The sequence below is a fragment of the Coturnix japonica genome, chromosome 20 (genome assembly GCF_001577835.2).
Source record: "Coturnix japonica isolate 7356 chromosome 20, Coturnix japonica 2.1, whole genome shotgun sequence".
In the NCBI taxonomy this organism is placed as follows: Eukaryota; Metazoa; Chordata; class Aves; order Galliformes; family Phasianidae; genus Coturnix; species Coturnix japonica.
In genome coordinates, this window is record NC_029535.1 from 6040383 (window position 1) to 6067474 (window position 27092).

General features: G+C 33.7%; 1 protein-coding gene across 10 annotated transcripts; it reads right to left on the reverse strand.

Annotated features, from left to right (window-relative positions):
* Positions 1-201: 201 nt before the first annotated feature.
* Positions 202-26460, reverse strand: SYCP2 (synaptonemal complex protein 2). Of its 10 annotated transcripts, none has more exons than XM_032448542.1 (46): positions 25064-26460; positions 24155-24194; positions 23492-23632; positions 23153-23281; positions 22716-22820; positions 22147-22171; positions 21220-21305; positions 20715-20803; positions 20124-20158; positions 19657-19799; positions 19526-19578; positions 18598-18643; positions 18287-18382; positions 17763-17823; positions 17208-17356; positions 16522-16596; positions 16070-16219; positions 15233-15332; positions 13904-14022; positions 13498-13590; positions 13295-13367; positions 13137-13194; positions 12453-12586; positions 12218-12364; positions 12006-12112; positions 11342-11451; positions 10734-10770; positions 10011-10075; positions 9849-9906; positions 9236-9291; positions 8660-8708; positions 8360-8534; positions 7901-7977; positions 6788-6961; positions 6404-6584; positions 5718-5968; positions 5417-5596; positions 4986-5079; positions 4274-4435; positions 3794-3921; positions 3067-3161; positions 2878-2977; positions 2099-2157; positions 1728-1806; positions 1221-1277; positions 202-852 (listed from the first exon to the last, which is right to left on the reverse strand). In XM_032448542.1, the coding sequence occupies exons 2-46, from the start codon at positions 24176-24178 to the stop codon at positions 781-783; spliced, it is 4497 nt and encodes a 1498-aa protein (XP_032304433.1). In that variant the 5' UTR covers positions 24179-24194; positions 25064-26460; the 3' UTR covers positions 202-780. The 10 variants fall into 10 exon arrangements, with proteins under 10 accessions (XP_032304433.1, XP_032304428.1, XP_032304432.1 ...); XM_032448537.1 differs by having other exon boundaries at positions 23492-23635; XM_032448541.1 differs by lacking the exon at positions 25064-26460 and adding an exon at positions 24965-25057.
* Between the last annotated feature and the right edge of the window lie 632 nt (positions 26461-27092).

Genomic DNA, 27092 nt, shown 5'->3' on the forward strand with positions numbered 1-27092 from the left:
AGGCTTAAAAAACCGCAAAAATTAGAGGGTCAAACATTAGAAAAGTGCACAGAGTTAGTTACATAGAGAATAATTAACTCTATTCATTCCATCTATTTCAGTTCTTTCCTGGCAGAATACAGACTGAAATGCAAAAATGAATTGCCACTTTAAAGCAAAATGGTGATGAACTCATTTTGTAAAAACAAGACACACACTACATTTTTCTTGAAATATTTAATATAAATATTTGCAATATAGTTCAACCATAAAATTTTACAGTCATTTTCTGTTAGAAACTCTTACTGAAGTATAATGCCACATAAGGATAGGATTGAGATTGGCACATGAGACTGGATCCTTAAATAATTTCTTACTGTATTCTGAATCAGAAATAAGATGAAAAGTGGTATTCTGTACACAACAACTCAAGAGATAGATTTGAAGTGAAATCTGAAGTGATTTCTCTAAAAGCTCAGTTAAATTACCTAAGAAAAATGTTAATAAAGACTTCCTCAAAGACAGACTTAGCTAAAAATAGAAAATATATATGTATTGTATTTTAGTAGATTCAGTAAAATCCCAAATTATTCTAGAAATAGAAGTCTTATGGAGAAGTCTTTGTTATAAGACTTACATTTAATTTAATGAAAATATGCTTACATTGCAGTAGTTTCTTTAAGTAAAAAAAACAAACAAACAAAAACAACAACAAAAAAAGAAAACAACAAAAAACCAATTTTGTATAAAAAGTGAGTGTTTATATTGAGCTCGAGTTTCAGGAATGTATATGGAAGTACTTCAGAATTTTCCACCTTCTGCTAGAAATAATGTCTGCAATCCTCTGCGAACATTAATCAGTTCCTCTTCTTGCTGTACAGAAAACATTGCAGTTATCACATATTTTAAATAAATCCTTTTTTTTCTTTTTTTCCCCCATATTGTAATTCCTGTGTATAGCATCCTGCTTATAAAGTATCTGAAGTATGATACTTTTTCATGTTAACATTCAAAATACTAAGACTCATATCAAATAGAATAACAAAACTGGCTACTTTTATCACTCATATAAAAGGCTTAAAATATTTAATACCAGTGATCCTTAGATTCTAGCTTTTTTTTTTTTTTTTTTTTCTGATAGGACACTAAATTTCTAGAAGCTGTAAAATCTAATGTTCAAACAACTATACTTACATTATCATAAGTAAATATATAAAGGAATACAAGACAACTTCATTTACCATTTCTTTAAGGAATTTCTCTTGGAGTCCTTTCATGTCTTCTTTCATCAGATGCACCTATAAAAAGGTACTTATACTGAATGCATTGTCTCTGCTTGCAATTGATAACACATTTTTAATATGACAATTACATCCCTAAATGGCTTCAAACTGTAAAACATAAGGATGTGCACACATCTACTTGCATAAGGAGAGAGACTGTTTGCATCTAAGTTGGTCTTTCTTGGATGAGTAACCATGCTGAACAAACTCACAGAATATAGGATTCATCTTGCAGTGATTCTACAGATAATTGTAGATACCTCCTAATGCGTGAAATCTAGTCTTTAAGCACAAAATATTGTTACAAGTACTTGACAGTGGAAAGGCTATAAAAATACCTATGTGGCCTTACTGCTAGGAATAAGGGAGTTCTTTGGGGAAAAAAAATGAATGATGGTAACTGTTAGCAAAATGGAAGAAATAAAAATGATTAAAACCAGAAAAAGAACTGAAAGCATATACTACCTCTGAAGTAAAAATATTTTCTTCATAGTCAACACTATGGTGGATGTTCTTTTCAAAGGCTGTTTTAAGGATCTGCAGCCTAAAGAAGTAAAAAGCAATTAAAATAGCCTTGCTAAGCGTGACCATTTCACAAATATCATGAGTACATCTCATTATTTGTAGTCTAAAGGTACTTAAATGCGCAAACAGATCTTATCATCATTATTCCTAATGGAGAATAATAACATTTTAATTCCTTTTTCTCATCTGATCTATTATCCTTATATTATGGAAGAGAGCAATTGCATTTAAAAAAAATACAAGGTAGCCTAATTTTCAGCTTGAATTTACATCATAAAACAAATTTCAAAACATAAATAAAGCCTACTAACCTTTGTTGCTCATTTTTCATGAACGTACTTAAAGTATGCTTATGTTTTTTCCAAACAGTCTGGAAATAAAAATAGTAGTAGATGATATTATTTTCTAAACTAGAACTGACTGCAATCTAATTTGAATACTATAACCCTACAATTATAGGCTCAGTGCAGAATGGGAAGTAGGTAAACAGTCACCTTAGAGACTTTAAAACAAACAAACATGAAGGTTTGGTTGGCAGGATAGGACACTTCAGGAAATCTGCTTTCATGGAGCCAATTTCACCAGAAAACTTTCCACCAGCAAATTTATTCTAAGTTTCAAATAAATGAAAAAGTACATCCAGAACATTTTAAACAGACTTTTGATAAAATCTAAGCGTAATTAAAAAAGAGAAAGGCCTCAGAGGAAAGGGATTTTGTTTTAGCATGAATACTTATGTATTGATTTTACACTACAGCATGTAGCAGGCAACTGACCTGTCTCAGAACACACAGTCTGAAATGCAGGCCAGTTGAAAGAAGGCTCATGAAATGACATAACAACACATTAGAAGTAGTATGAATAGTTTGTCCTAGGAAGAAAACCTAATAGTGACAGAAATTCTAACAGCATAGTATATTCAAATCCTAACACTGCAAATTCATTATTTGAAACCTGACTCATATGTGAGAAAGAAAAAAAGGGTTTTTAAAAATCAGAATTAATGATGCAAAGTGAAAGATCTTATGAGTAATCCATAGACTTCACAGGAACTAGTTTTTCTCCGTGATAAAGTAATTAAAAAACAAACCAGTAATTCTTTTTCCGTGTTTTTCAGGGACTGAGAATCTTTCTCAAAACTCTCAATTTCCTGAAGAATAACAAAGTGAAATCTGTCCAGCTGCTCGATCCTATTAAAAAAATCAAATAGAGAGAGGGTTACATGTAGAAGACATTAAGTACATTTTAGTTGTTTTAAGATAATTATTTCTTTACAGACCTGCATTCAAGAAGCTGTTGATTCATCGTTACCAGATGCTGGTTGGCAGTTCTTAATGATTGCTTTGCAAAATGCTCCATTTTCCGTGAGCGGCTCTGGAAAGATATTTTAACATTACTTTCAGATTATTTTCACTTGAAGAAAAAAGCAATAATACCAAATACAGTAAGAGGTTTTTTTCTTCCTCCTCCTCCCCCCCCTTTTTTTTTTTTTTTTTTTTTTTTTAAATCTTGCTATCCTTTTAGGAAAGGGTGTTTTTTTAGATAAAATTAGAAATGCACTACTTGAAAAACAGATATCCTGAAGAAAGTACACATGGAGTAAAGGTTGCAATCTTGCAGATGTCTTAGGTGAACAAATGCAGCATTTTGGTTTGTGTTTTCCCTTTAGCAAATAAATCACATTCATAGGGCTCATAATTTGAAAAGAAAAATAAAAAATCAAAATGCAGAATGCTCATTACATTAAATGCATAGGATTGTATGAAATCATGCACAGGATAAAATTTAGAGCAGATCTGGTGAAGAAAATCATTTGAATGTTAAGTGCACAAATGTAACTGAAAAAAGCTTAAAAAGCAATTCTAATTCTGTCATTTCTAAAAGCTCTACAATGCTCAGAGTTTTTATTTCATTTTTTAAGCCAATTCTGTAGTATAAGACAAAACTACTTTGCGTAAGAAGGTTTAACCACATGCACAACAAACACTGCATGTAAAATGTCTTGCCTCAATTTTCTTAGTGTATTCTTTTTGGAGCTTCTGACATATATCAATAGTTGAACAACCAGGTTCCCAGATGTCCACATCCAAAGCAGCTGGATCACTTACAGATACAGCAGACAAGTTTTCATACTCTGTAGTGATGAAAAAACATCATAATTCATACCTACATCGTACTTCAGAGTGAAGTATTCTATATATGTAGTTAGAACAGGGCTGTTGTTAAAAACAGATTAATTCTACCATGTAGACGGCTGAACCAGATCTATTTTCATATCAATTTCTATTGATATGAATATAGATAAATATCAATAGATATTTCCATATATCTATTGATATCTATTAAAAACGAGATAGATTTAAAATATTTTGCATATTTTTTGGAAACAATATGCTTTTATGGATATTACCTTTTTGGATTGAAACTAAGTTACACTACTCTCAAACTTCTCCATAACTATAATCAACTTTTACTTCATAATTAACCTCTGTAAGTAACAGCTTCATCTGTTTTAAATAACTTTCTAGGCTGTAACGTTGTTCTTCTACTTCTTCTCTTTTCCTCCTCTTTGCTTGTTTCTGCTTCATCAGAATGGCTTTCTGTATCACGCTGATACTTTCGCTTGAGAAACACATGTGAACTCGGCCCTTTAATAAATGTGAAAAAATGTTGCATTTTAGAATTATTTGGAACAATGAGATCAGAAGATGAAAAGAAGCACGCAACTTGGCATTAGGAACCATTAAATAAAAAAAGAACACTGATTTATAGAAGGCGTGTTCTATGATGATGACCATCATCATATGGTTCGATGTTAATGACCACTTGATGTACACAAACGGAATGTCATTGGAGTACAGAATTCTATTTGACCCTTGAAAGATTTCTCTCATATTAAAGAGATTCACTATCAATCCTATATTCCTGATAATACTATCACCTCCAGAATCAGTGAGAATGCTTCTTGATCTGCTACTTTTTGAAGAGAACAAGTTCTATTTACAGCAACTGTTAACTTTTTGGAGCCCAAGTTTCAGCGTTTGGAGGGTACTTAAAGCAGAGAAAATATGAAAAAAAAAATTGAATTATATTGATAAAATATAAAGAGAAACACAGCACAACTCTGAATGTTCTGTGGTGAATAAATGCTTTTCTTAACCAATACAGTTACAGATAGTCAAAGTCTTTTGTTTGTACCTGACTCATGTGCAGGGCCATAAGGTTCTTGACTCCAAGACTGTACTTCACTTGCACTGGACAAAGATACTGACACAGATGCTGAAGATAATTCCTAAAATAAATAAACAATCATGGGAAAAGACAAATAAGCAATAAGAACTAATGGCAACTTACAATAGTACACAAACATTCTTTCCTTTTCATTACAATTCTTTCCTTGTATCCATATGATAAACATCTCCTTATGGTATTTCAAATATTTAAAAATTAATTAGTAGTACTGTTGTGGGATGAGTATTTTTCAAGGAAGTCACAAGTAAACATTGTATCTAGTCCTTAACATTAAGTAAGGAAAATACATTTGATGAGATCTTAGGAAAATGTAAAGTATATAAAACAGATGAAAAGCAGCAGTTTGTTTCTAAGGAGCACTGAATCAAGTAACATACCTCTCCTTTATTTTTTTTGACAGGTTTAGTAACGTCTTGTTGTTTTCCTTCAATAGAAATTTTGTCTGAAAAGCCACGTCTAAAACTTAAGTTTTCATCAGCATCACATATTTGAGATACAGATCCCTCTGTGTTTTTTCCAGAGTATGTTTTATGTGGGGTTAACGAAGTTAAGTTGAGCTACACATGAACAAATAAAAAAACATTATTGAAATGAGATCTAAAAAAGCATTAAGACATATAGCAGCTGAATGGAATAACTTCAGTTAAAATAACTATAGAGTATCTGTAATATTCTTACCAAATTTGAAGCAGTGAGAACTGGTGAGAAACTTTTATTTGCAAATGTTAACTTTTTAACAGTCATTTCAGGAGAACGGTTTAGATACATATTTGGTGTATTCTTCTTCTGTAGACAGAGATTACTGGGCGAGATATCTTTCTCAAAGTTTAATGTTTCCTCAATTTCTGGTGTTAACTTCTGAAGACCAGGTGACCCCTCGCTAGAAGTACGGTCTTGAGTAACAAATTCCTCTGATATTCTCTCAGCACCTAGAGCACAATTTCTTAACTTTCAGCGTGAATGAAAGAAAAGAAAACAAAACAAACCCAAGATGCTACAACTCCATACTGCTAACTGTACTTAATGTAGGTGTTTATCAGTCTCAGGTGGGTGAAGTTTTACTCCACTTATTGGTATAATTCTTGCTGCTCTGTATTTTTGCATCCTTCACATTATTTTGGGAGTTTAGAAGATTAATTCTAACAGCCTACTTTCACTTACACAACTATAAAATGTTGATATCAAACAACTGAAAAATCTATAATGACATAAACACATTTTCTTAAAATAAGTAGTATACATATTGATTTAAATCTCATTTTGAAGCCGTGAAATAGATGTAAAATTGCAGTATTGTGTTAATCTTCCTTTTAACTATCAACATATGCTATGGTATTTCTACAAATTAAAATCAAAATGCATACATCTCATTCTCTCTAGAGATGCAGGACTCTCAGGTGAAGACATTTCAATTTCCTTTTCTTCTGTAGAGCTCTTTGATTTAATAAGTGCTTTATTTACACAGCTTGCTACTGTCTTGGGCTCCACCAGGTTCTGGAGATCCTTCTCATGACTATCATTTTTGTTTTTCTCATTCACACATTTCTATTAAAATAAGGAGTCAACATAAACATTACTTGTAAATATACACATCGGTAAAGAGGGAATTATTTTTATGCACAGTTGAACAAACAGAAGATCGAAAAGGCATATAATCAGGAGGGGTATCAGGTGTTCTAATGTCAATATGCATTGAATTAGCATAATTCAGTAGCCAAGTTTCTATTCTTAACAGTGTAATTGTATACCTGTACTTTTGATTTCTCTCCCTTATAGGCACATGCTGAATATTCATTTTCTGACTCTGAACTGGAAGGTTCTTTGTAATTTTTTGGTTGCGCTGCTCTTCGAGGTCGTTTTGGTCTGGTGGTTTCTTTCTTCATTTCATCAATTACCGAACTTTGTTTTTTACATTCAGTTAGCTTTGGAAGAATAAGAACATCTTTAATTCATATCAAAATAATAAATATGGAAGAGTAAACAGGAGGTAGGTTACTTTAATTACTTGAAATCCGTTATTTCATAACAACTTTAACAAGAAGTTTTGAGGAACCTTGCTGCTATAAAAAGGACAGTTAGTACACCTATTCAATGCTCATTACTTAAATACTCAAAGGTCTCTTCTGTTTTCATTTACGTAGACTAGACATCACCACTGGTACATACAAACAGCAGTATTTTCACGTTCACAGTTTAAACTGAATGCACATAAACAGCCTTAAGCTACTACCATTAAGGAGATTTAAATAATTATAGTACTGTCTAAGAGATCAAAAAGTGGTTTAAAGGGGGCAGGGTAACATTTGTTTATGTTTATTTCTTCCAAAGCTGTGGTTTACAAATATCTACAAAGAACTTACAGTAACACACTCAAAATCACTCAATTTATTATACTCAAAGTTTTAATAGGCTCACAACAACTTCCAATGATTACTCTTTATTAATATGAAGCATTTTTCTTTTCAGTTTCAGTACATTGCCTATATTCAATTAAAGAATCTATAATCTAAGAGCCACTGAAATGCAATTAAGCATATTAGCCACATGAAAGCCCTCATCAAAAAGCTAATGACATACTCAGTGGAGTAGATTATTATTATGCAGTAAATAGATACAATCAATAGTTAAGTAAAAAAAACTTAGAAAAGTACTGATGTGCAATAATTCTAACTTACAGCTTGTATTATGCCTGACTTACTTCCTAAATACTACCTAAAAAAACTATAGCACCTGAAAGCAGCTAAATTTATTTAGAAAGTGACCTTGCAGTAAGTGTGCAGAAAGTGCATGTGTTTATAGAAAATAATGTAACAAGCAGTTTCTGGAGTGAATATGTATTTCGAGTCAGGATGCAAACTTACATTTACCTTTTTCTTTTTTGCTGTTTTGCCTTTTGGTGTATCAATCTGGCAAGGAGGTTCAGAGAATTTATCTGATGCTACAATACACAAAAAGAGAAAATCAGCATTATTGACATTTTGAGGATTTTAGCTGTTAAATCATTGAAACAATTTTATGCAGTTTTATCACTACAAAAGTGGCTCAGCAAACTATCCTCAGTGCACTAATTACAAAGATAGCTATTTTTTTTCTTGAAAACAACCTCCTTGAGTGCTGTTCCCCAAAATTTTACATTTTAAAACACAGACTTCCTGGAAATTACCCTTCCTAAATGGTTAGATCAAATTCAAAAAGTCCTTATGCTTGGAAACAGGACAATGAAAACCTACTATACGTGAAAATAAAAGCCAGCGCAAACTGTACTCTAATGGTCAAATTTTATTGCAGCATATTTAAGAAATATTAAGAAGGATTCTTACTTTTGCCTTTTCTTTTTGATTTCCCTATGTTTTTAATTCTACTGTAATCAACTATCTGTGGCTTAGATGGCGCTTTGGATTTTTGTAGCCAGCTGATGTCTGTCTTGCTGTCATCACCTCTGTATTCTGTGTCTGTGTCACTGAAAAGATGCTTTTTGTATTGACTGTATCTAGTCTGTTAAAAAAAAGGAAAGTTCTTCTGTGTTGTTAATTTACTTTTAATATATCTTTCATTTTCAAAACTGGTATTTGAATACAGGAAGACAAGGTAAGCTGATCCACAAAAAATCTGAACCTTACTTTTTCTCCTGCTTTCATTTCAGAGCCAGTTTTACTTTCACCTGGTTTCCTTGATTAAAAAAAAGAAATAAAACCCTTAAACAACACATCGACATTTTAAAATACCAAATCTCTCAGCTATCCATATGATGTACGGCTTAACGATTCAAACAGCTGTACTAAGTTTTGATTTGACATTCATTTTAGAAAGACCTGTTTACCATAACCCATAAAAGGTGGGTGTATTTGCTAAAGGTCAGTAACAGCACACCGAGCAATATGTCCCTTTGCAAGATAGACATTAACAAAAAGCTGCCCCACTTCAGGAGGTTAAAATCCCTTCATTATTCCACAAAGAGAATTTTGAAGAGTGTTTCCTTCATGAAACACAATCTTTATTTTACAAGTTATGTAGAAGTTTTCAAAATGAAATTCATAAAACAGCCAACGGGATGACAGCAACTATGTTTACTGCATGAAAAAAATAACAGTCCAGATATACACATTCCCTGAATTGTCATAATGGAATGGAGGGAATGTAGACAGTACCATACTTGCTTATTATCAAAGCACAGAAATACAATATAACATCCCTACTCTTTTTTGTTCAGATCTTTAAGAGTGCTTGCTTCCATAACACAGCAGTCTTGGATCTAGAAAAAAGTAAATAAGTGAGAAGCAAATTCAAATTTTTCTTCATTTTTCTGTGTAAACAAAATGAAACAGGCCATCATATAACGCGCTTAAAGGTTTTTTTAGCTCAGGTTTTATACTCAGCAATCAACTTCCAACTTAATTTCCATCTTGGCAATTATTTAAAAGCAGATAATTGAAACCAGCCGGAACTGATTAAAGCTTTCATGTCTTTAAACAATTCATTAGTTTCCAACCACTTTTTTCCACTACTGTCAGCTATTCAAGCAGGCTCTGCTTAACAACAACAGACAAAACATTGTCTTTCGCTTGCTTTTACTTTTTCTTAGCTAGATTTTCTTTTCATTCAATCAGCTGGGCAAAGCTAGCTTTACAAGCTAGGGAATTCAAATGAAAGCAATAATGTTTTTAGGATAACAGATACATAACACTCCCAACAAACTGTTTCATTCTTAGTTCAGGAAAACCTTGCAATAGTTTTAAGTGGCCAGAACTGTACATAACATACACCATTGCACATTTGAAAGAGATGGAAAAGTTTCAGTTATATTCTTACTCCAATTTTTATTGTAGGCTCATCAACCACATCGTCGTTGAAGTTGTAGACATCATACCTGTCAAAAAGACACAGAAATCAGTTCTGTGACTGAATAAATGGTTATTTTTCAAAGCTGGACAAGGGTAGCTGGAAATTTTGTTTGAAAATGTAACTACTTACACACTAGGATCAGCAGCCATGCCAAGACAAGTAGAAGTTTTCAAATTTCTATCCTGAATATTTTCCTAGATATAAATTGCAAGTTACTCATCTATTTAACTTGGACTGTGCATCCATACATACTGTCACCACAAAAAAAAAAAGTTTTTCAGCAAAAATTTATGGAAAAAAACCAAACAGAAGTTTCTCAGATTTGCACTTGATTAAAAATAATAGAATATGCCAAAACTGGAAAAAAAACTGGTAAAAGCTACATCCTTTACTTATTCTATAAGGATGCGAACAAAGCCTTGTGTTGTTTTCCCATCATACATTAGGACTAGCTTTTGTATCCTGGATATACCTCATCTGAGTATACTATAGTCTCATTCAGTCCAGCTTGACTGCTACTATATTTTAATTTATAATTATTTTAATTATAAAAATGTATTATTATTACATTCAAAAGAGTCCATATTAATCATAAGTAAACAGATTAAATTATAGAATTTGTAAACAGAAATTAATTTGGGTTTCTCTGGCTAACTGTTCTCATAAAAATATGATTCCAGACAACAAAAACCTGTACATAAAGTATGTCAGCTATAAACAGTCAATGCATAATCAGCATTCATCAATATTTGTGACCTTTTGGTTCACATCTACCAGCTGTCATCTTATCTGCACACACATCCAATAAGAAAAAAATCAAAGAAGAAAGAATCAAAGAGAAGCTTAAGTTACCTTATTGGCAGTCAAAAAGGATTTATTTGAACATGACCTATAAAAAAAGAAAAACAAACACCACCAAAAACCCAACAGTATGTTTTGTTAAATGCTAGTTGAAATATGTACATTAAAGAAGTGCTTATGTAAATAAAAGCCTCACATAATAGAACAAGTTTAAAGGTAATCAAGCATTTAAATACAAAAAACAAGTAGCTAAAAAGAAATTAGGTCCTACTAATTTTTTTTTGTGCTGTAGAAAAATTCCAGATCACGTTGCTATACTACAGGGTCTGCACATCTAACAGGCAGTTATTTCAGCAGATGAAAACTAGGATCTTCATAACACTGAAGTTTTGAACCCTGAATTGACACTCATCAACTATACCAGCTATATTTTCTCCAGAGAAAAGTTCTGGGAACAAATGAGTAAAAGAACCCTGAATAGAATCTCTAACAGCCTTATTTCAATTACTGCAACTAATTCCCCCTACTCTTTAGTACTACATGGTTTATCAGAAGTGAACAAGCCATATAAAAGCTGGATTTGAAAAAACTGTAGATAGTGGAGTAGATTGCAGCTGTAGTGCTGTGCATAAGAATGTAAGTAAATTGTTTACTTGTACCTGTTGAAAACCAAAGAGTCTCTTGTTTTGCTCTTCTCTTCTTTATATCTGTCACTGATCTTACTAATTAGTGATTTTGTTGCATCTGTGATTTCTTTAGATTTTATTTTCTGAAATAATAGAGTTTAATACAAAACTTTGAACCCATTCAACAGAAAAAAAAAGGCTGAAATAGCTACTGGTTACTAACAATTACCTAAACCTAATTAAACAGTCTTCTAGATGTTCTAAAACATATTCCTTTGAAAATCATTTGACCATACAAATAAGCAGTAAGACTTGAGTCTGGCAGCTATTTTGTTTTGAATGTTTTAATGAACAATAACATTTAGAAGTAATGGATGAGATGTGTACGAGCAGTACAAACCAGTCCATATTTAAGAATTATGAATGAAAAGCACAATTAAAAAAATACAGACTAATGTGTTCTTAAACAGGTTATGCTGAAAAAGTACACTGTTCACCTGATATTATTTAATTCACTGTATTAGTTGAAAAATCAATGTAAAAATAAGTTTGCTAGTAAAAGAAAGTTTAATAAATACAATGGTATATGGTATATCTATCTATCTATATAATACAAATATGATAAATTTTGAAATACTGGCAGTGCCACAATTCCCTTAATAACAAGTTGAAAAAAATGAAGGAAAGAATCTCTCACCGTTTTTGACTTTTCATGATCTGTAGCCTCTTTTCTTGAAAGAACATCAGCTTCCCCTTTAGTATTGTTGTTTTTTGGAAAATCAGAATGCCAAGATGTTTCTGACACTTTATTGGAAAGACATGTTTTAAATGTTTTAGTAGTAGTTGAAATATTTTTCTGTTCTGTGTTTAACTGCTTCTGTTCCAAGTTATTAATACACTTTGACTCACCACTCACTCCTTTGCAGCTTCTTTCCCTGGTGATTTCAGTTTCATTTTTTTCTTGTTTCCTTTTATTTATTTGTTTATCTGGAGAAGCGCCTCCAAAAATTGAACTAAAAGCCTTATGTTTCTTAGCTCTTTCACTAAGAATAGGAGCTAATATAGAAAGAAAGCACAACAAAAGGTTAAAATCTCACCCGAAACACCACTTTTAAACTAACACTTAAGAAAATACAAACACAACCTGTAGGAGATGCTTGTCCCCATGACAGATTTAGCTTTTGTCTGTCACCAGTTGTTATATTCTTCTCAGGGACAGAGCATGCTCTTTTTTTCCATGTTTTTTTTTCAGAAGCACTTCCCAGATGACCAGGCGGTCTAATAAAAATGATACCATTGAGTTATCAGTGAATGGCAGGAAGTAAGGCTGCGGTACAATAAACATGCATCACAACATAGAGAAACAGAGATAGCTTATAGATTATCAATGCATTTTTCACTGGTATGTAAGCCTGTTACTATTGTTCAATTAATCAGTGCTTTGTAAAATGACAAAACTTTATAAATAATATATACAAAAAGGCAGTTTCAAAGAGGTAGTTTCAGTATCCTGTGGCCAGCGCTAGACCCAAACCAGATAACACTGTTGTGCATTTATAGGAGTTACAATTAGAACGTCCTTACTACTTTTTATGGCACAGTTCACTATACGCAAACCCATGTCATTTTTAATTTACTTTCTGTTGTAATCCAAAAGAATGATTCTCCTTATTGATACTGAACATTAAACGACCACTCTGATCTTGCTAATGACCACTATTTTCAAAATAATCAGAGTTCATTTATAAAGACAACAGATGGAGCTTTTTGTGAACTAGTCGCTGAGTCACAAACCAGCAGCGACCTGGTATTCTTTTTCAGGACTTACAGATGTTTGTTGCTTCTCCCTGCTCGCTGGGAATCAGGAATGATATCTAATGCATCATCTAAATGAGATAATTTGTTATCAATCATTATTACGAAAGAAATGTACAAGATTAAAAAAAAAATAAAATAAGGACAATTAACACTTGTAAATTTACTTGCCTAAAGTTTGCTTTTCAGTGGCTTCATTTTCTGCCTCTGGTAAAAATTTTAAAACTCCTTCAGAACTCATTCTCTACAGTAGAACAACATGTAAAATAAAACAGTTACATAAAATTACAGACAAAAAGGCACTCCAAATTTGTTGCCTCTTGAATAGAATATGAAATCTTTTCTACTTTTCATTGAAGTAATGATTCCAGTACCTTTCCTGGTAGTTCTGCCTCTTCTCTGATTTTTGACTTCCTGGTATTCTCTGCTTCACAAAGTTCATTATCGGATGTACATCTTTGCCCATTCTAAATAGTACAACAAATAAGTGACCATTAAAATCCATGAAAACAAAACAAATTTTACTACTAAGTAACACTCAAAGTATTCTAAATGATACATTCAATAGAATGAAGTCTTTTTCTGAAGCATGGCTATATAAGATGCTTCAGAATCCTGTAATCAGGGATTTGACCTGAATCTCACCCAAGAACAACTATTTTCTGTAAGTTATTTACTGACTGCAGAACTCTAGCTCTCCCAAGCACAGATTAGGAATAAAGTAGAACACAAATTAATGTTATTCTGAGTAAAAGGCTTAGCTAAAGATGGCATACGTACTTCAGTATGCTCCTGATCTAAATTTTTAGTTCTGCTCCCATTTACTGCATTACTCGTAGACCTTTCAATGGAGCTCATCATTTTCAAAGGTAATTTAAATCGTCCTCTAGAAGGAGTGGCTGAAAGCAAAATGAGAGATGTATCATAACTCTAGATCAATATGAATAGCATTGCCCAGGATCTCCTGTATTCCATAAACTCAGTATGCATCTTCAATTAAGTTACACACAGGTTAATGAGCCAGTATACAGTGGATGTCCGGAAGGAAGCAATGTTTTACATCCATGCTCTGGAATAAAATATTTGGTCATGTACGTAAATATTTTACAGTAAAACACACTTTAATGGAATAGTGTAGTAAGTTTCAAATAAAAAATACACAGAATTTCTCTCTTCCTTGTTCCACCCTAATTTGAAAATGCTTCAATTTCTAGCCTGTTACTCTTTATTTGCAAGATAAAGAGATATACACAGGTAAGGATGTTGAGGCATTTGAGACCATTAAAACAGAAAATTAGTCACGCACTTGGCCACTAGCTTCATCACCAGCTTCTACCGGACTTATAAGTCACTTCCTTCTAGAAAGTGCTAAGTGTATTACAGTAGCACTGTTAGGAAGAAACAATGACTCCTATTTGTTATGAAGAAAAGTCTCCTCCTTATACGTTTTTTAATAAGAAACGGCTTTTGAAGTAAGCATCTGTAGCACTAGACCTGCAATTCAAATCTGCAGTTGATTCCACCTTACTCACTAGAAACATAATCAACTCCCAAAGAAACATTTTTTACAAAACCGCCACAATGAACACCACACGCTTGCAAATTATTTTGTCTAAAACATTCCAGTAAAATGCAGGTGGTGGATAGACATACAAGAGAAACCTGATTTCCCACAGTGACTTCTATAAAAGCATTTACTGTCAAGAACTCTTTAAACTGAGTGTAATTAGCAGTTACAAGGAAAGAAACATTAAAACCTATAAACATATGTTCTAAATGTAGTTCTATTTTATTGTTTACTCCCTCACCTCACAAGATGACTCAGCTCATTCCCAGCACAACTTACTTCTCTGTGTAATACAAGGATTGGGTGGTATTCAGCTGTTTAGAATGCTATTCTGCCTACATTTTGTCTACAGAACAGTATAGCAGGTGGCCTACTTTAAAAATTTAAAGCTTAAAGCACCTGCAGGAGAGGTTTTATGTAGTCTACATGATTCCTTTCCAGCCCTGCAATGGATCACGGTTCATTCCTGTACTATATTATTCTCAATTAGCCACTTCAAAGACTATAGCTTACTTCTACCCTGAAAGTACTTGTAAACTTACATGTGTTAAGAAACACCAGTGGACTCCGTGTAGAAAATCTTGCAGTTGCAGGAATAAGCACAGATGCTTCAGACACTTTCCTTTTACAAGATGTGGTAATCTTGAGGCACAGAAAAACACTTGACCATTATACACAGACTTAAGGATGACAACATAAGATTCTAGAAACCTATTTCCAAGAGACTTTTAACACTTCATTATTGAAACACCAGCTGCTCTTGCTATACTCATCAATGTAACAACTCATTTTTTTGCAGTTCTCATCATGAGAATGTTGAGCGTAACACTTGGATTATTTAACTCTGGATTTCAGCTGAGAACAGCATTACTAATTTTCTAATTTCACTCAACAATGCAAGGCCAAATTCAATTCTTCGTTAACAATCAAAAGAACCAAGATTACTTTCAGGACTTTCCACAGGAACAGGTTTACTGAAAACAACTCCCAGTAACACAGGCACTGCATGATGAAGAAATGCCAATATTACTTCATTTTTTCCTATTCCTGTGATATCTGCAGTTAGCTCTAGTAGAACCACAATGCATTTGTCATTTCACAACTGTAGAGTAGCAAAACTGCTTCAAAATTCTGCTCCCAGTTTAGGCAGAGAATAAGCAATTAGGTCTATTAAAGTATGCAAACATTCTTTTTATGTTATATAGTTTGAAACAGTATCAATAAATTTTGACAAGGTTTTTCAAAGAAGGATCTACATGGCTTACTGCAAAGTCATAAAAATATCAAAATCTGGATTATACTCCAATTTTAGTTCAATAAACATTTACATTTAGTTGTACTTTTGATGTAATCTCGTCTGCTCTAATATTCCACCTTACCTTGGGGGAGCCATTTTTGCATTTCTCTTGGTTGTTTTTATTCAAAGACCTCTGACTCCCTGGAATTCGCGGTGTTTTGCTCTTACTGAATTTGTCATCTTCATGTTTTTCTTCCAAACGTGGTGACAACTGACTTTCTGGTACCATAACCTATACATGCATGTGCGATAAAACACACACATACAGAAATTAATAAAATTCTATATATACATATGCATATATATACACATAAATTCAACACACTAAAATATGTTATATTTGTACACACATGCATTCAGATCAATTTCTTTACACTGAGTAACCAATTAGTACATAAACCATAAGTATATAAGTTTTAGAGCTGCCTTTGTACACTGGCATTTAAAACATCCTTGTTTTTACAGTCAGTCATCATTAGTTAGATAATGAGACTAACCATTAAAAAAAGCAAGAAAACAATGATTTCAGCATACCTGTGATCCACTTTCATCAAAGACGATATGCACTGTCGTTTTAGCAACTGACATAGACTTCTTCTTACTAAATTCCTACAAAGGGAGTAACTGTCTAAGTAAAGAAAACACTTTGCTCACTTCTTTTTAAACAAGAAAGAAAAAAGAAAATATTTAAGTCACAGATCAGAAGTGCCTGAAATTACATAGGCTAGACAGGAAAATACTGTCTTCAGGTCCACAGCTGTTCCATTCCTACTGAGTTTCTCAATTAGGAAGAGTGCAAAGTAGTTTACACTAAGCAGTGAAAAAGTAAGATATACCTGGCAAACAATTTTTGACTGAGTTCTTAAGAGGGCAATCATACTGTAAACTGAACTGAATAAGGCATTCTGATAGACTGCTGCATTTCTAAACAGCTGTATCCCAGGTTACTGTAAAATCATACATATCATTAACATGATTTTGCATATAAGAAAAAAAAATGATCCCATTGCAGCTTGTCCACTTTAGTAACAATTACTTTTAAATTTATTACAGAACTTCACTGAAGTTAACATGTTAGAGAACATGTTATCAACATTCTTTAGTCACAATATTATTAAGAAACTCAATATAAAAATATAAACAATCGGTTATAGCAACATGGCAATAAGACATTCATTCTGGATTGAATAAAAAACATAGGGAGGGTGTTTGCATCTTACCTTACATTTATTTAATCCATAAATCTTTCTGGCTACATCTTCGATTTCCAAGATAGAATCAAAGTATAAAAAAAATTTCTCTCCTTCTTGGTTACCCACATTCATTGGGCTTTTTAGATCTATTGTTAATAATTTCTTTGAATCTTTCTCTGGACAAAAGCAAAATTGCAGAATTTTTTTAATTAGGTGTAAGTAGCTTCTTTTAAGTAGTATTTCTAAATACTCGATCATTGTGTGCATCAGTTCAGCTATTGAAATGCACCTTGTATTTAATTAGTTCTACTTATTCTACTTTTATCATGTAAAAATATTTATATATTAACCTGTAGCATTTTCTCTGAAGGTTACCTGTCATAGCTGATAGATATTACTTTAAAATGCCTAACTTATTAACATGATTGCAGTGCAATTTTATATATATATATTAAAAAAAAAAAAAAAAAAAAAAAAGCACCTCCTTTACTGTTTTAGATGGGAACTTGGGAACTTTGCTTTGTTCAGTTTGAAAATCCCCACTAGGGCATAACAAAACATCAGATTTGTGACTGCCAATACCTTCAAGGTTGTATAGGTCTACCTCTTCCTCTGGTATAATGACTGTTTCCCATTGCTGATCCTCACATGAAAAATACACAATTTTTAAAAGATTATATATATGTATATAAACCAGATATATAATAATATAACAATATATTCTTAATTTAACACTGAAACATCTCTGAAGAGCTTTGGTAGAAATTCTCATCTAAAAAGTTGAGTTATCTACGAATAGTACAACTTCCAGGTGATTCTATGATCCCAATTTTGTAAATGGTTTCTTGTTCACGTGTGCAAATATATGTTGAATTGTTTACAAACAGCATTAGAAAGTCATTACTCTGAAATTCTTTGATCTACATGCATGAAAATAAGAATAACAACACCAATTCCTAATAGCAACATTTACCAATTTCTGCACCAAATCTCTATTTATTTTAGTCTCCACACCATATATGTATATACAGCATACTTGATATACTTGAGAAAGCATGCATCTACTTTTTCAGAAGAATAAGTATGACAAACAAAACCTCACTTACTGCAGTATCTGCTGCCACATAGAAAGATACACTTCTACTACCAACATTGAAATCAATCCAAAATTCTTCGAGATTTTCATCCAATGGGAGCTGTAGCTGAAACAAAAAATTAAGACAGAAGAGTGAGAGCTGAGAATGACAGCTTATACCAGCTATTAGGATTTGTGTCACAGGTTGACAAACTTCAAATACTTCTGTATATGCCCGACAAATGTTTTTATTTAAACCCTATTTTCTGAACTAAAAGGCAAAGAAATACCTCACATGCACAAATTAAAATCTGTGGATATATGATTAAGCCTGCAATTTACCTCATATTTATCAAGAGCTGCTGATAAACACGGATATGTAAAAACCCTGTAAGAAAAGGATATTTTGTCAAAGACTGAAACACTGTAAATCTGGCATATCTGAGGACATCAACTGCATTGTTTTCAGCTTTAGAGACTATGGGAATGCAGGACGGAAAAGAACAGTTGCTTTCCAGCACTTCCACCCCAAAGGAGATAATGTGAATCCTCACAAGCAAAGAGTGGTCTCAGATCTCCTTTCCATGTTCATGGAAATATTATATTTACTGATATTTTAGAAATGGTCTTATAATAGGTATTCAAACATATTATATGAGAATATGGAGCTGCTACAGGGACATACTGGACAATATCTTCTGCGTCATCATGACATATAAAATATATAGAAGACGTGATCATATAGATAGGAAAAATAGTTTGTATTTTCTCCTTGTTTAAATATTCTATTTCTCTAACAGGTTTGATTGATTGATTGATCACTAGCTCAGCATAAACATCCGAAATCAAAGGAGTTTATACATCAACAGTTTGCTAACTATTATTAGATGATGCGTTTAATGAATTAACAAAAAACTTCTTAAAAAACATTTATTAAAGGAAGTGGATAATAGGATTTTTATTGTTTAAGAATCTTTTCAAATGAACACCCTGTACTTATAGAACAAGTTCATTCAATTTATTAGATTATATATATGTTTTTTTTTTCCAAATATAGGGATTACATAAAATTAACATTTGGTAGAGAAGATATAATCTATGGTAACGTGCCAAAACACATGTTTTAAAAAGCTGAATTCTGCACAGTTCCTTGCCTTTACATCACTTTAAGAGTAAGTAAGTCTTATTTGCTCATATTGTTTTGTTCAGTTCACCAAAAGCAGTTTCTATGCCAAAAACATACTGACTTTAAAAAAAAATAAACTTTTACCTTCTTTTATCTCCAAGCATGCCATTCACCTGGTTAAGAAATTTTCTGCAATCCTATTAAAACAGAAAGATTTCTCATATAAGTAAAAAATAAAAATCTATCATGATGGAAATATTCAAAACATGACTTACTGTTTCAAACTCAGAATCTTTTATTCCTTTAAATGCATTGGACACAAACTCCATGGAAAACCATTGGCATGCCAGTTCTCTTCTTTGTTTCTCTGGTATCATTCTGCATAAAGCTTCTGTGATGGCTACTTGCAGGTCATAGTCTACAGCACAATACATTTCACAGGAACAGTACTTTTAAGAATACTACTGATTTTTAAGAAATAATTTTATAAGAGCCTAATACTAGCAGTGTCAAACTTTTCATATTGCATATCACATTATATCCAAGTATGTAATCCATAAATGATATATAAGGCATATATCTGAAACATTCCAGTTTGTAGGTAGAATATTCTTGCAATGTTTTATTCTTAGAGGACTGTAACTGCAACATTCTGCAGCTACTAAGGTATTCTCTGGATTTTTAAATGGGACTACATGTAACTTTTAATGTCAATACTAAAATGTTTATTAGCCATGCTCACCTCCAGCATCCAAAATTCTCCTACCCATGTCACTCCTGAAAAAGCAAGCAGTGTTTCATCAAATTATGACAGCAAAACAAAGCGCAGGAGAAAAGTTTACTTAATTATAACTTTTCAACATATGAGATGAAAATCTGATTCAATCAAACTATTAAGACTCAGAGGGGCAGATCTTTCATCTGCAAAGAGCTTTCATCTGAAAGCAATACTGGGAAATTGAATCACCAGGTACGTGTCTTTTGGTTTTTTAAATGCCATTAAAAGTTTCTCAAACATGCAAATAGTCTGTACTTCCAGTCAGTGATTCACACATTCCTATAATTTTCTATGAACGTAACTGTTTAAGCACAACAAGGATTAAACAAAGCCTAACTCAGATAAATCAGAGGCAGATTGATGCTCGTAACGTAGAATACCCTGAGAATATCTTCCCACTGAAACATGCAACGTAACAGCAAATGCAAAATGCATAAATGAGTTAAAAATGAACGAATCTTTATGCCTTATAAAATGTCTTAGTAAGAAAATATCTTTATGGATATGCAACTGTCTTAACAATATAAACAAACAAAAATACTGAGGATTATTTACATGACAAGCAACATTTCTTTTGTAGAAAATATCTTTTTCCTGGCATCTCGAGGCATGCTGTCAAGCATTAAATTAAGTTTTCTTATGACCTAAGTGGGGAAAAAAAAAAAAAAAAAAGGATTAGGATTAAATATAAAGTAAGTTACTAAAGTTTAAGGCATTCTGTACTTGTATTCTGGAAATTTGGACTATACTAGAAGCTAAAGACATTTCCTACAAGAATCTAAAGAGCTTCTAGCAACTGTAATAGAGCATTTTATCTCCTATGCCTTTAGACAGCTTTCTCAACAGAACTGTCCTACCACTGTTTTGCAATTTACTGCCCAAAGCAAAAATTAACAGTTAGTAGCACAAATGCCAACAAGCATCCCCAGTGTGATATTAAATCATCCTTCTGATACCACTACACCACAGCATGACTTTGTGGCACTTGTACAGTTATCTTTGCAAAGCCTGTTTAAATACTAATTAGAAAAATGCTGCTTAGAAATAAAGAAATGTTTACCTCTTGCTGGACATAAATACTAATTCTTACATCAGTAATAATGGTACATGTTCTCAGAACAAAGTTTTCTAGCATTTCCATTTTACCTAATAAGCAGAGAAAAAAATAGATAAAAAATCAGCAAAAATTCCAGCATTTAGGAGATTTTTATTTGCAGGTGTAAACATAGCATTAATTTAGAAATAAAATATAGTATATATATAGAAGTACAGAGCAGTACTTCTATTTATAGTGAATACCATAAAAATCTGTACGATGTTTCTGTTCCTGTGTACCACATTCTAACTGTAGAAATCCCCTGTGCAAGAAGATCACTAATTTTTAAAACATATTCTGATCAATCGCACACGTCACTTCTGATTGCTCTGGGATCGTGTCTTCCCAAATCCAAGGGAAATGGGCCCTTTGGCATTTGACTGTGACAGCAAAATACTCTGTAATTACTTTCTCCCATTCATGCTACTTTAGTGAAAGGTAAGAACAGTGTGATATTCATAATAGCCATCCAAAGAGGAGGACAACTGAGCTGTGTGGAGCTGTAGCAATTATTTGCAACACTGCCTTTTTAATGAAAACCTCTGCTTAATTGCCATCACCGAGGAGAAGAAACTTTCCTGCTTTTCTATTGCTAATATCATCAAGTTACAAAGAAAACCTGTCAATAAAGAAAGCTTAAACAGTAAAAGATTACAGCTGTCATTCAGGCTTTTTTCCATATAAAAGTGCAATTCACAATCAAGCTCTGTCTCGCAAGCACAAGAAAAGTGCACAGCACAGCCCTCTTAAAGTTCTTGTTGTTTACTGGCACAGAACTACCTCGTGTACTAATGGTTCCACAAGTAGTTATTTTAATGCTGATAACTTCTGTAGCACTCTGAAAGAGATATTTTAATTATGACATCTAGAATGGGATTCCTTTAAGCTCACCTTCAGGTCTGCTGTCATATGCAATCTACAATTAAAAAAAAATAGAAGGCTCTGTAAGTATTACAGCAAATAATTCAGATTATGTACCTACAGCAGGCAAACAAAAACATTTAAGATTTTACAATTATTTCACCCCTAATTCCTTAATAAGGAGGAAGGAGACATTTTCTAATGTTAAGTCTAGTATCCTCAAATATTTTAGTAAATGTACTGAAATTACTTCCTCTATTACAACTCTTTCTATGCAGACATTTGTATTAAAAACACTCAGATCTTATAAACCGTGGGTCCTTGGATTAGAGACTAGTGTACCACTAATATTTAGGGAATAACAATCAAACCAGAAACATAATATTTTTGTTCACTGAAAACTGTTTTTTAAATGATGCTAACAAGCACAAATGCAGGCAAACTATTTATCCAAAGAGACTTGTAATCTGTCTCAGAAATCACTGTAACATTAGCATTAGAGGGACACTAAACAGAAGAGTGCTTGAAAGCCTTCTTGTTGCCAAACTACTCACAACTGTTTTCACAAACAATATATTTAATCAGCAACATATTTTTACCAGCAATATGTTGAAGAAATCTTCAGCCAGACTTGTAATGATTTTGTTCTTTTCATTTCCTCTGAGAATCAAAATTTCTTTTAACTTTTCATACCAATTAACCATGTAAGGGAAAAATAAAAGCAAACCTATGTTAAAAGCATGAAGAAGAACAAGACTGTATTACAATTAAGAAAAACTATACAAAATTTAAAATAACAGCAAAAATGTTACCAGCTTCCTGAGCACATTTCAGTGCAAATGAACTTGTGCTATAAGGACCTGGTTGTCTAAGCTTAAACACTTTAATCAGAGTTATGCTTGTTGTGAAATTGTAAGAAATTCTTAACTCAAAAGATAATTAAAGACTAAACTGAATACTAAGTTGTTCAGTGCAGAAGCATTACTCACATATACTTCATTAATATTTTTCCCATATGCTTTATGGTTATACTTATCTTTCCAATAAGACCACATTTTATCATTGCTGGGAGTCCATTTTCGCCTGCTATGCTGATTTTTTCCCCACATTTCCAAAGAGAACTGAGTATAGTTGAAACGCTCTTGATTTCTTGTTTGTCAAGTTCCTGAAATCAACATTGTAACACCAGTTTCAGTCTATACTTGCAGAAAATCTTACATTTAATTAATCATGTCTTTATACTCTCAAGAACTGGGAGATCTCATTCTTAGAATTTGTTTTACTTTTCCAAATCAAATGCTGGTACAAACCAAGTCTAATGAAAAAACTATCATTCAGATTAGCACAAATTGTTCTTATGTAACAATGATACCACCTGACACAGAAGCTTGTCGAACTTGTTGACAAACTGTTTGCTGCATTTGTAAGAGATATTTTCACAGTCTTCTCTTTCCAGATATTGTTCTAACAATTCAAAGTCTTTTTTCCTTGTAACTTCATCAATAAGCTTTTCAAACTGCTAGAAAAAAAAAAAGAAGCACACAGTAATACACTTCTGTCTTAAGACTGATACTGATTTAATAAGGTTTAATAATTATTTTTATGCTGACATCTGTTAGATTCTCAGCAAATACAAGTACTTATTGTGTTCTTGCCCTCTCCTCTGCACTTAATATTGCATTTCCAAGTTACATATTAGTGATTTTAAAAGCTGTCAACATCTCTAATAACTTCCTTTATTATTTCGCCTCTCTGTTCTTTCTACGAATAAAGGCAGGTTTAAACATTTCAATCTTAAGTATCATCCCAACCACATTAAATAGATCAAATGCACGTTCATTATTTGTATCAATAGCAACTTTCAGTTCCTCTCACTTTCTAACCTGTTGCTTAGAAGTAACATACAGCAATGGAAAATTTCTTCCAAAGACATTTTTTGCTATACTACAAATTGTACTTCAAGTTGAATATCAGAAGAGGCAATTAAAGCTAGTAATTAAAATGTTCAACACCCATATCGAAGTCCATAGGCACATACCTGCACCTCTCTCCTGGCTGCCATTTTGGCAATTGATGATCTACATGAGAAGGGAACAATCATCATTTGAGTGAAACACATTTCACTGACACAAACCTCCAATAGGTTTTGCAAACATTGTGTAATTATCAATTATACCAGTTCCAATGATTAGCTTTGACAAAATTAGGAGTTCTGCAGTGGACCCTCAAGACATCTGAACTAAGAAGAGTAGAAGATGGCAGGCTGTACTGCCAGCACAGGTTGTTCAGCATATGCAAGTCAACAGCAGGACTACAGAAAGGCCTCATTATAAAACAGTACATGTGATTATTTAAGAAAGATGTGGTAATGCACGTGGGGAAAGAGTTCTAATTATACAGAAAATGGTGAGTGCTGAGATGCCTTTTAGCACCAAAATCTTGAAATTAAAGATTTCTGAAAACTTTAGCTTAAAACTCAAGCGCAGACAAAAGTAATTGCATTAGTTAACCCACAGCAAAACACTCTCATGTTGTGAATGTTAACATATCTCTACTGATGCACCACACTGCATTTGGGCCTCCTGAGCCCAGAAAGCACATGGAACTAGATAGGGGAAAGCAGCAATTAAAAACAGAGGCCACTTTTGCACTCCTGAGTAACACAGATCAACAAACACAGCGTGTTTTATTTTTAAGTCTTCCAATACACAAACTGAACCACCTACACTGAGGTCTTTACTATCACCTCACAATTCTCTCATCTCCTGTCTAACCAGAGAATTCAATATAACCACCACTCCAGGTTGCTTCTTTCTCGATGAACAAGGACCATGCAACACACAAACACCTGCAGTTACTGGCACGTTCACGAGGCCTCGTTACAGAAAGAACAACACCCCGCAGAACCAGCGAGCACCAGCAAAACCTCCAACATGGCGGCCCTCACCTCACGGCCGGGGAGAGGAAAAAACCGCCATTTCCCTCCAGCCAATCCCACCCAGACCCACTGACTCTGAGCCAATCAAAGGTGGAAGAAGGAGGCGGGTTAAGGCTCTTCCTCCTGCCTCGGTTCCTGCGGCTCCTCCCGCCTGGAGCCGCTCGTTGGCTGCCGGCTGCCACAGCAGCTGACGGGGAAACCCTGAGTAAAGAGCGGTCACGTCCCTCCTTACAAAGCGCCCTGTGCCAGCACCGCTAACATTCCTCCCTTCCGCGTTTAGAACGGTGATGTCAGGGTGTAATACAAACGAGCCAGCAGGCTGGAGGTCGATAAACTGAAGTAATTCACTCGAGAGCTTAATGCTAAATCGTTTTCATTACCGTCAGAGCGCGGTGCAGGCGCTGAAATACACAGAGCTGTGACTGACACGGGGCTGTGCTGACCCCCATGGTGGGAAAACAGCAGGCAGAGCTGCACCCAGCGTAAAGCAAATCCTCATCTAAAACGGGAAAGAAAGCAAACGGGAGCTATAAATGGCAGAACAGCTGTACAGAAAGTACCGAGCGTTCCGCCAGATGTCACTGCGATTCAAGCCAATGACGAGGGGTTTGAGAGCGGAGCGCTGCCAGCGTTAATGGGAGCTGGGCATTCACTGCTATCACGTTCTCCCTCGGGATACTTAACAGTTTTGTTTGGCACCCGAAAGGTCAGCAGTAGAATTTGCAGGGAGTTTTGCGTGACACGGAAAGAGCAATGAAAGCCTTCGGTTCTCCTCAGCACAAACAGCTGTGAGGATTTCAAGGGCATTTTTGCTTTTTCGGTTCCTGTGGCTAAAATATGTATGTAAAAGTTCAGTGAGTTCAATGACCCTCCTGCATAGTTCCCTTCAAAGAGAGCAGCTGGGCCACCTATATTACATGATATATGGCACCTACACTTTAAAAAGAATGGAGAAAATGGAAGCAGAAGTGTGTTCAGAACAGGATGTTGGGAAATCAGAGGTCCAGGAAAACAATACAGTTAATAAAATGAGTGTTTAGCACAGGTACTGTTGTGTATAGAGCCGAGATGGGTCAGAGCACTTATGCCAAACAGTTTTAATATCAAGTGTCAGCTGAAATAGTTGCAGATCTGAGATCATAAATAGAAGGCCAAATCAGGAAAGAGGTCAGTACTAACATTAGACCCATGCTGGCAAATAAATAAACGTTTAAAGTTGCCATTCTGTGTCTTTATGAGACAGTGCTGAGAAGTGCACACAACTGAATGCACAGAGCATTGATGAGCATTGAGCTCAGTTAAGTGCTACTCTTACAATGGACCATTAGTATATTGCTATCACTAGAAGCTGAATATTTAATAGGATAAATTCAGATTCACTATTAATTTGTGACCAAATACAAAAATAACACTTATATTAAAAATAACACTCCTCACTGGGTGTTCACAGCAAAAGTCCAGTCAAAGTGTTGAAAAATCAGTTGAAGAAATATTACAGATATTTATATTACTGGATATTCAGATGTCAAGATCTCTGATGAAATAAAGGGACTGTAATAGCTACCCCTCGAATACACTTAAATTGTGGCATTGGTGCATGTGCACGCACACACAAACACAAGCTAAAGTAACTTCACATTGTTTTCCAGTGATGTGTTAAAGACAAAGACCACTCTCCTTTACTGCCCTCAGGTCAGTCTGCACTCTGATAGCATCTTCAGGTGGTGCTTAATACTCTTTTCTAGTGAGTCCAGTAACAAGGATGAAGGCGATATTATAAGTTCTGACTGATGTCTGTAGCACAGGAAAAGAAGTGTCACAAAGACATTATAATAGCATGTATACTCCTTTGTGCATCTATATGCATTATATACAACACAATCTCTATGCTTCAAAATATAAAGTGACACTGAAATTCTTAAACAACTTAGCATGATATGGACGTTTCCATGTATTTAATGTGATTTGCAATAGCCATCTTTCCCTCTAGGCAACTTTGGCACTGCAATATTAAAGGTATTAGTCCTGATTAAAAAGT

Excerpts from the sequence above, each read along its gene's own strand:
- SYCP2 (XM_032448537.1), bottom strand. The coding sequence starts at position 24,178 with ATGGCAGCCAGGAGAGAGGTGCAG. Across the intron at positions 5,597-5,717 it reads TTCTCACTGCTTCAAATTTG|CTCAACTTAACTTCGTTAAC; the intron begins GTAAGAATATTA and ends GTTCATGTGTAG. Across the intron at positions 4,436-4,985 it reads TGGCCCTGCACATGAGTCAG|GGCCGAGTTCACATGTGTTT; the intron begins GTACAAACAAAA and ends CATTTATTAAAG.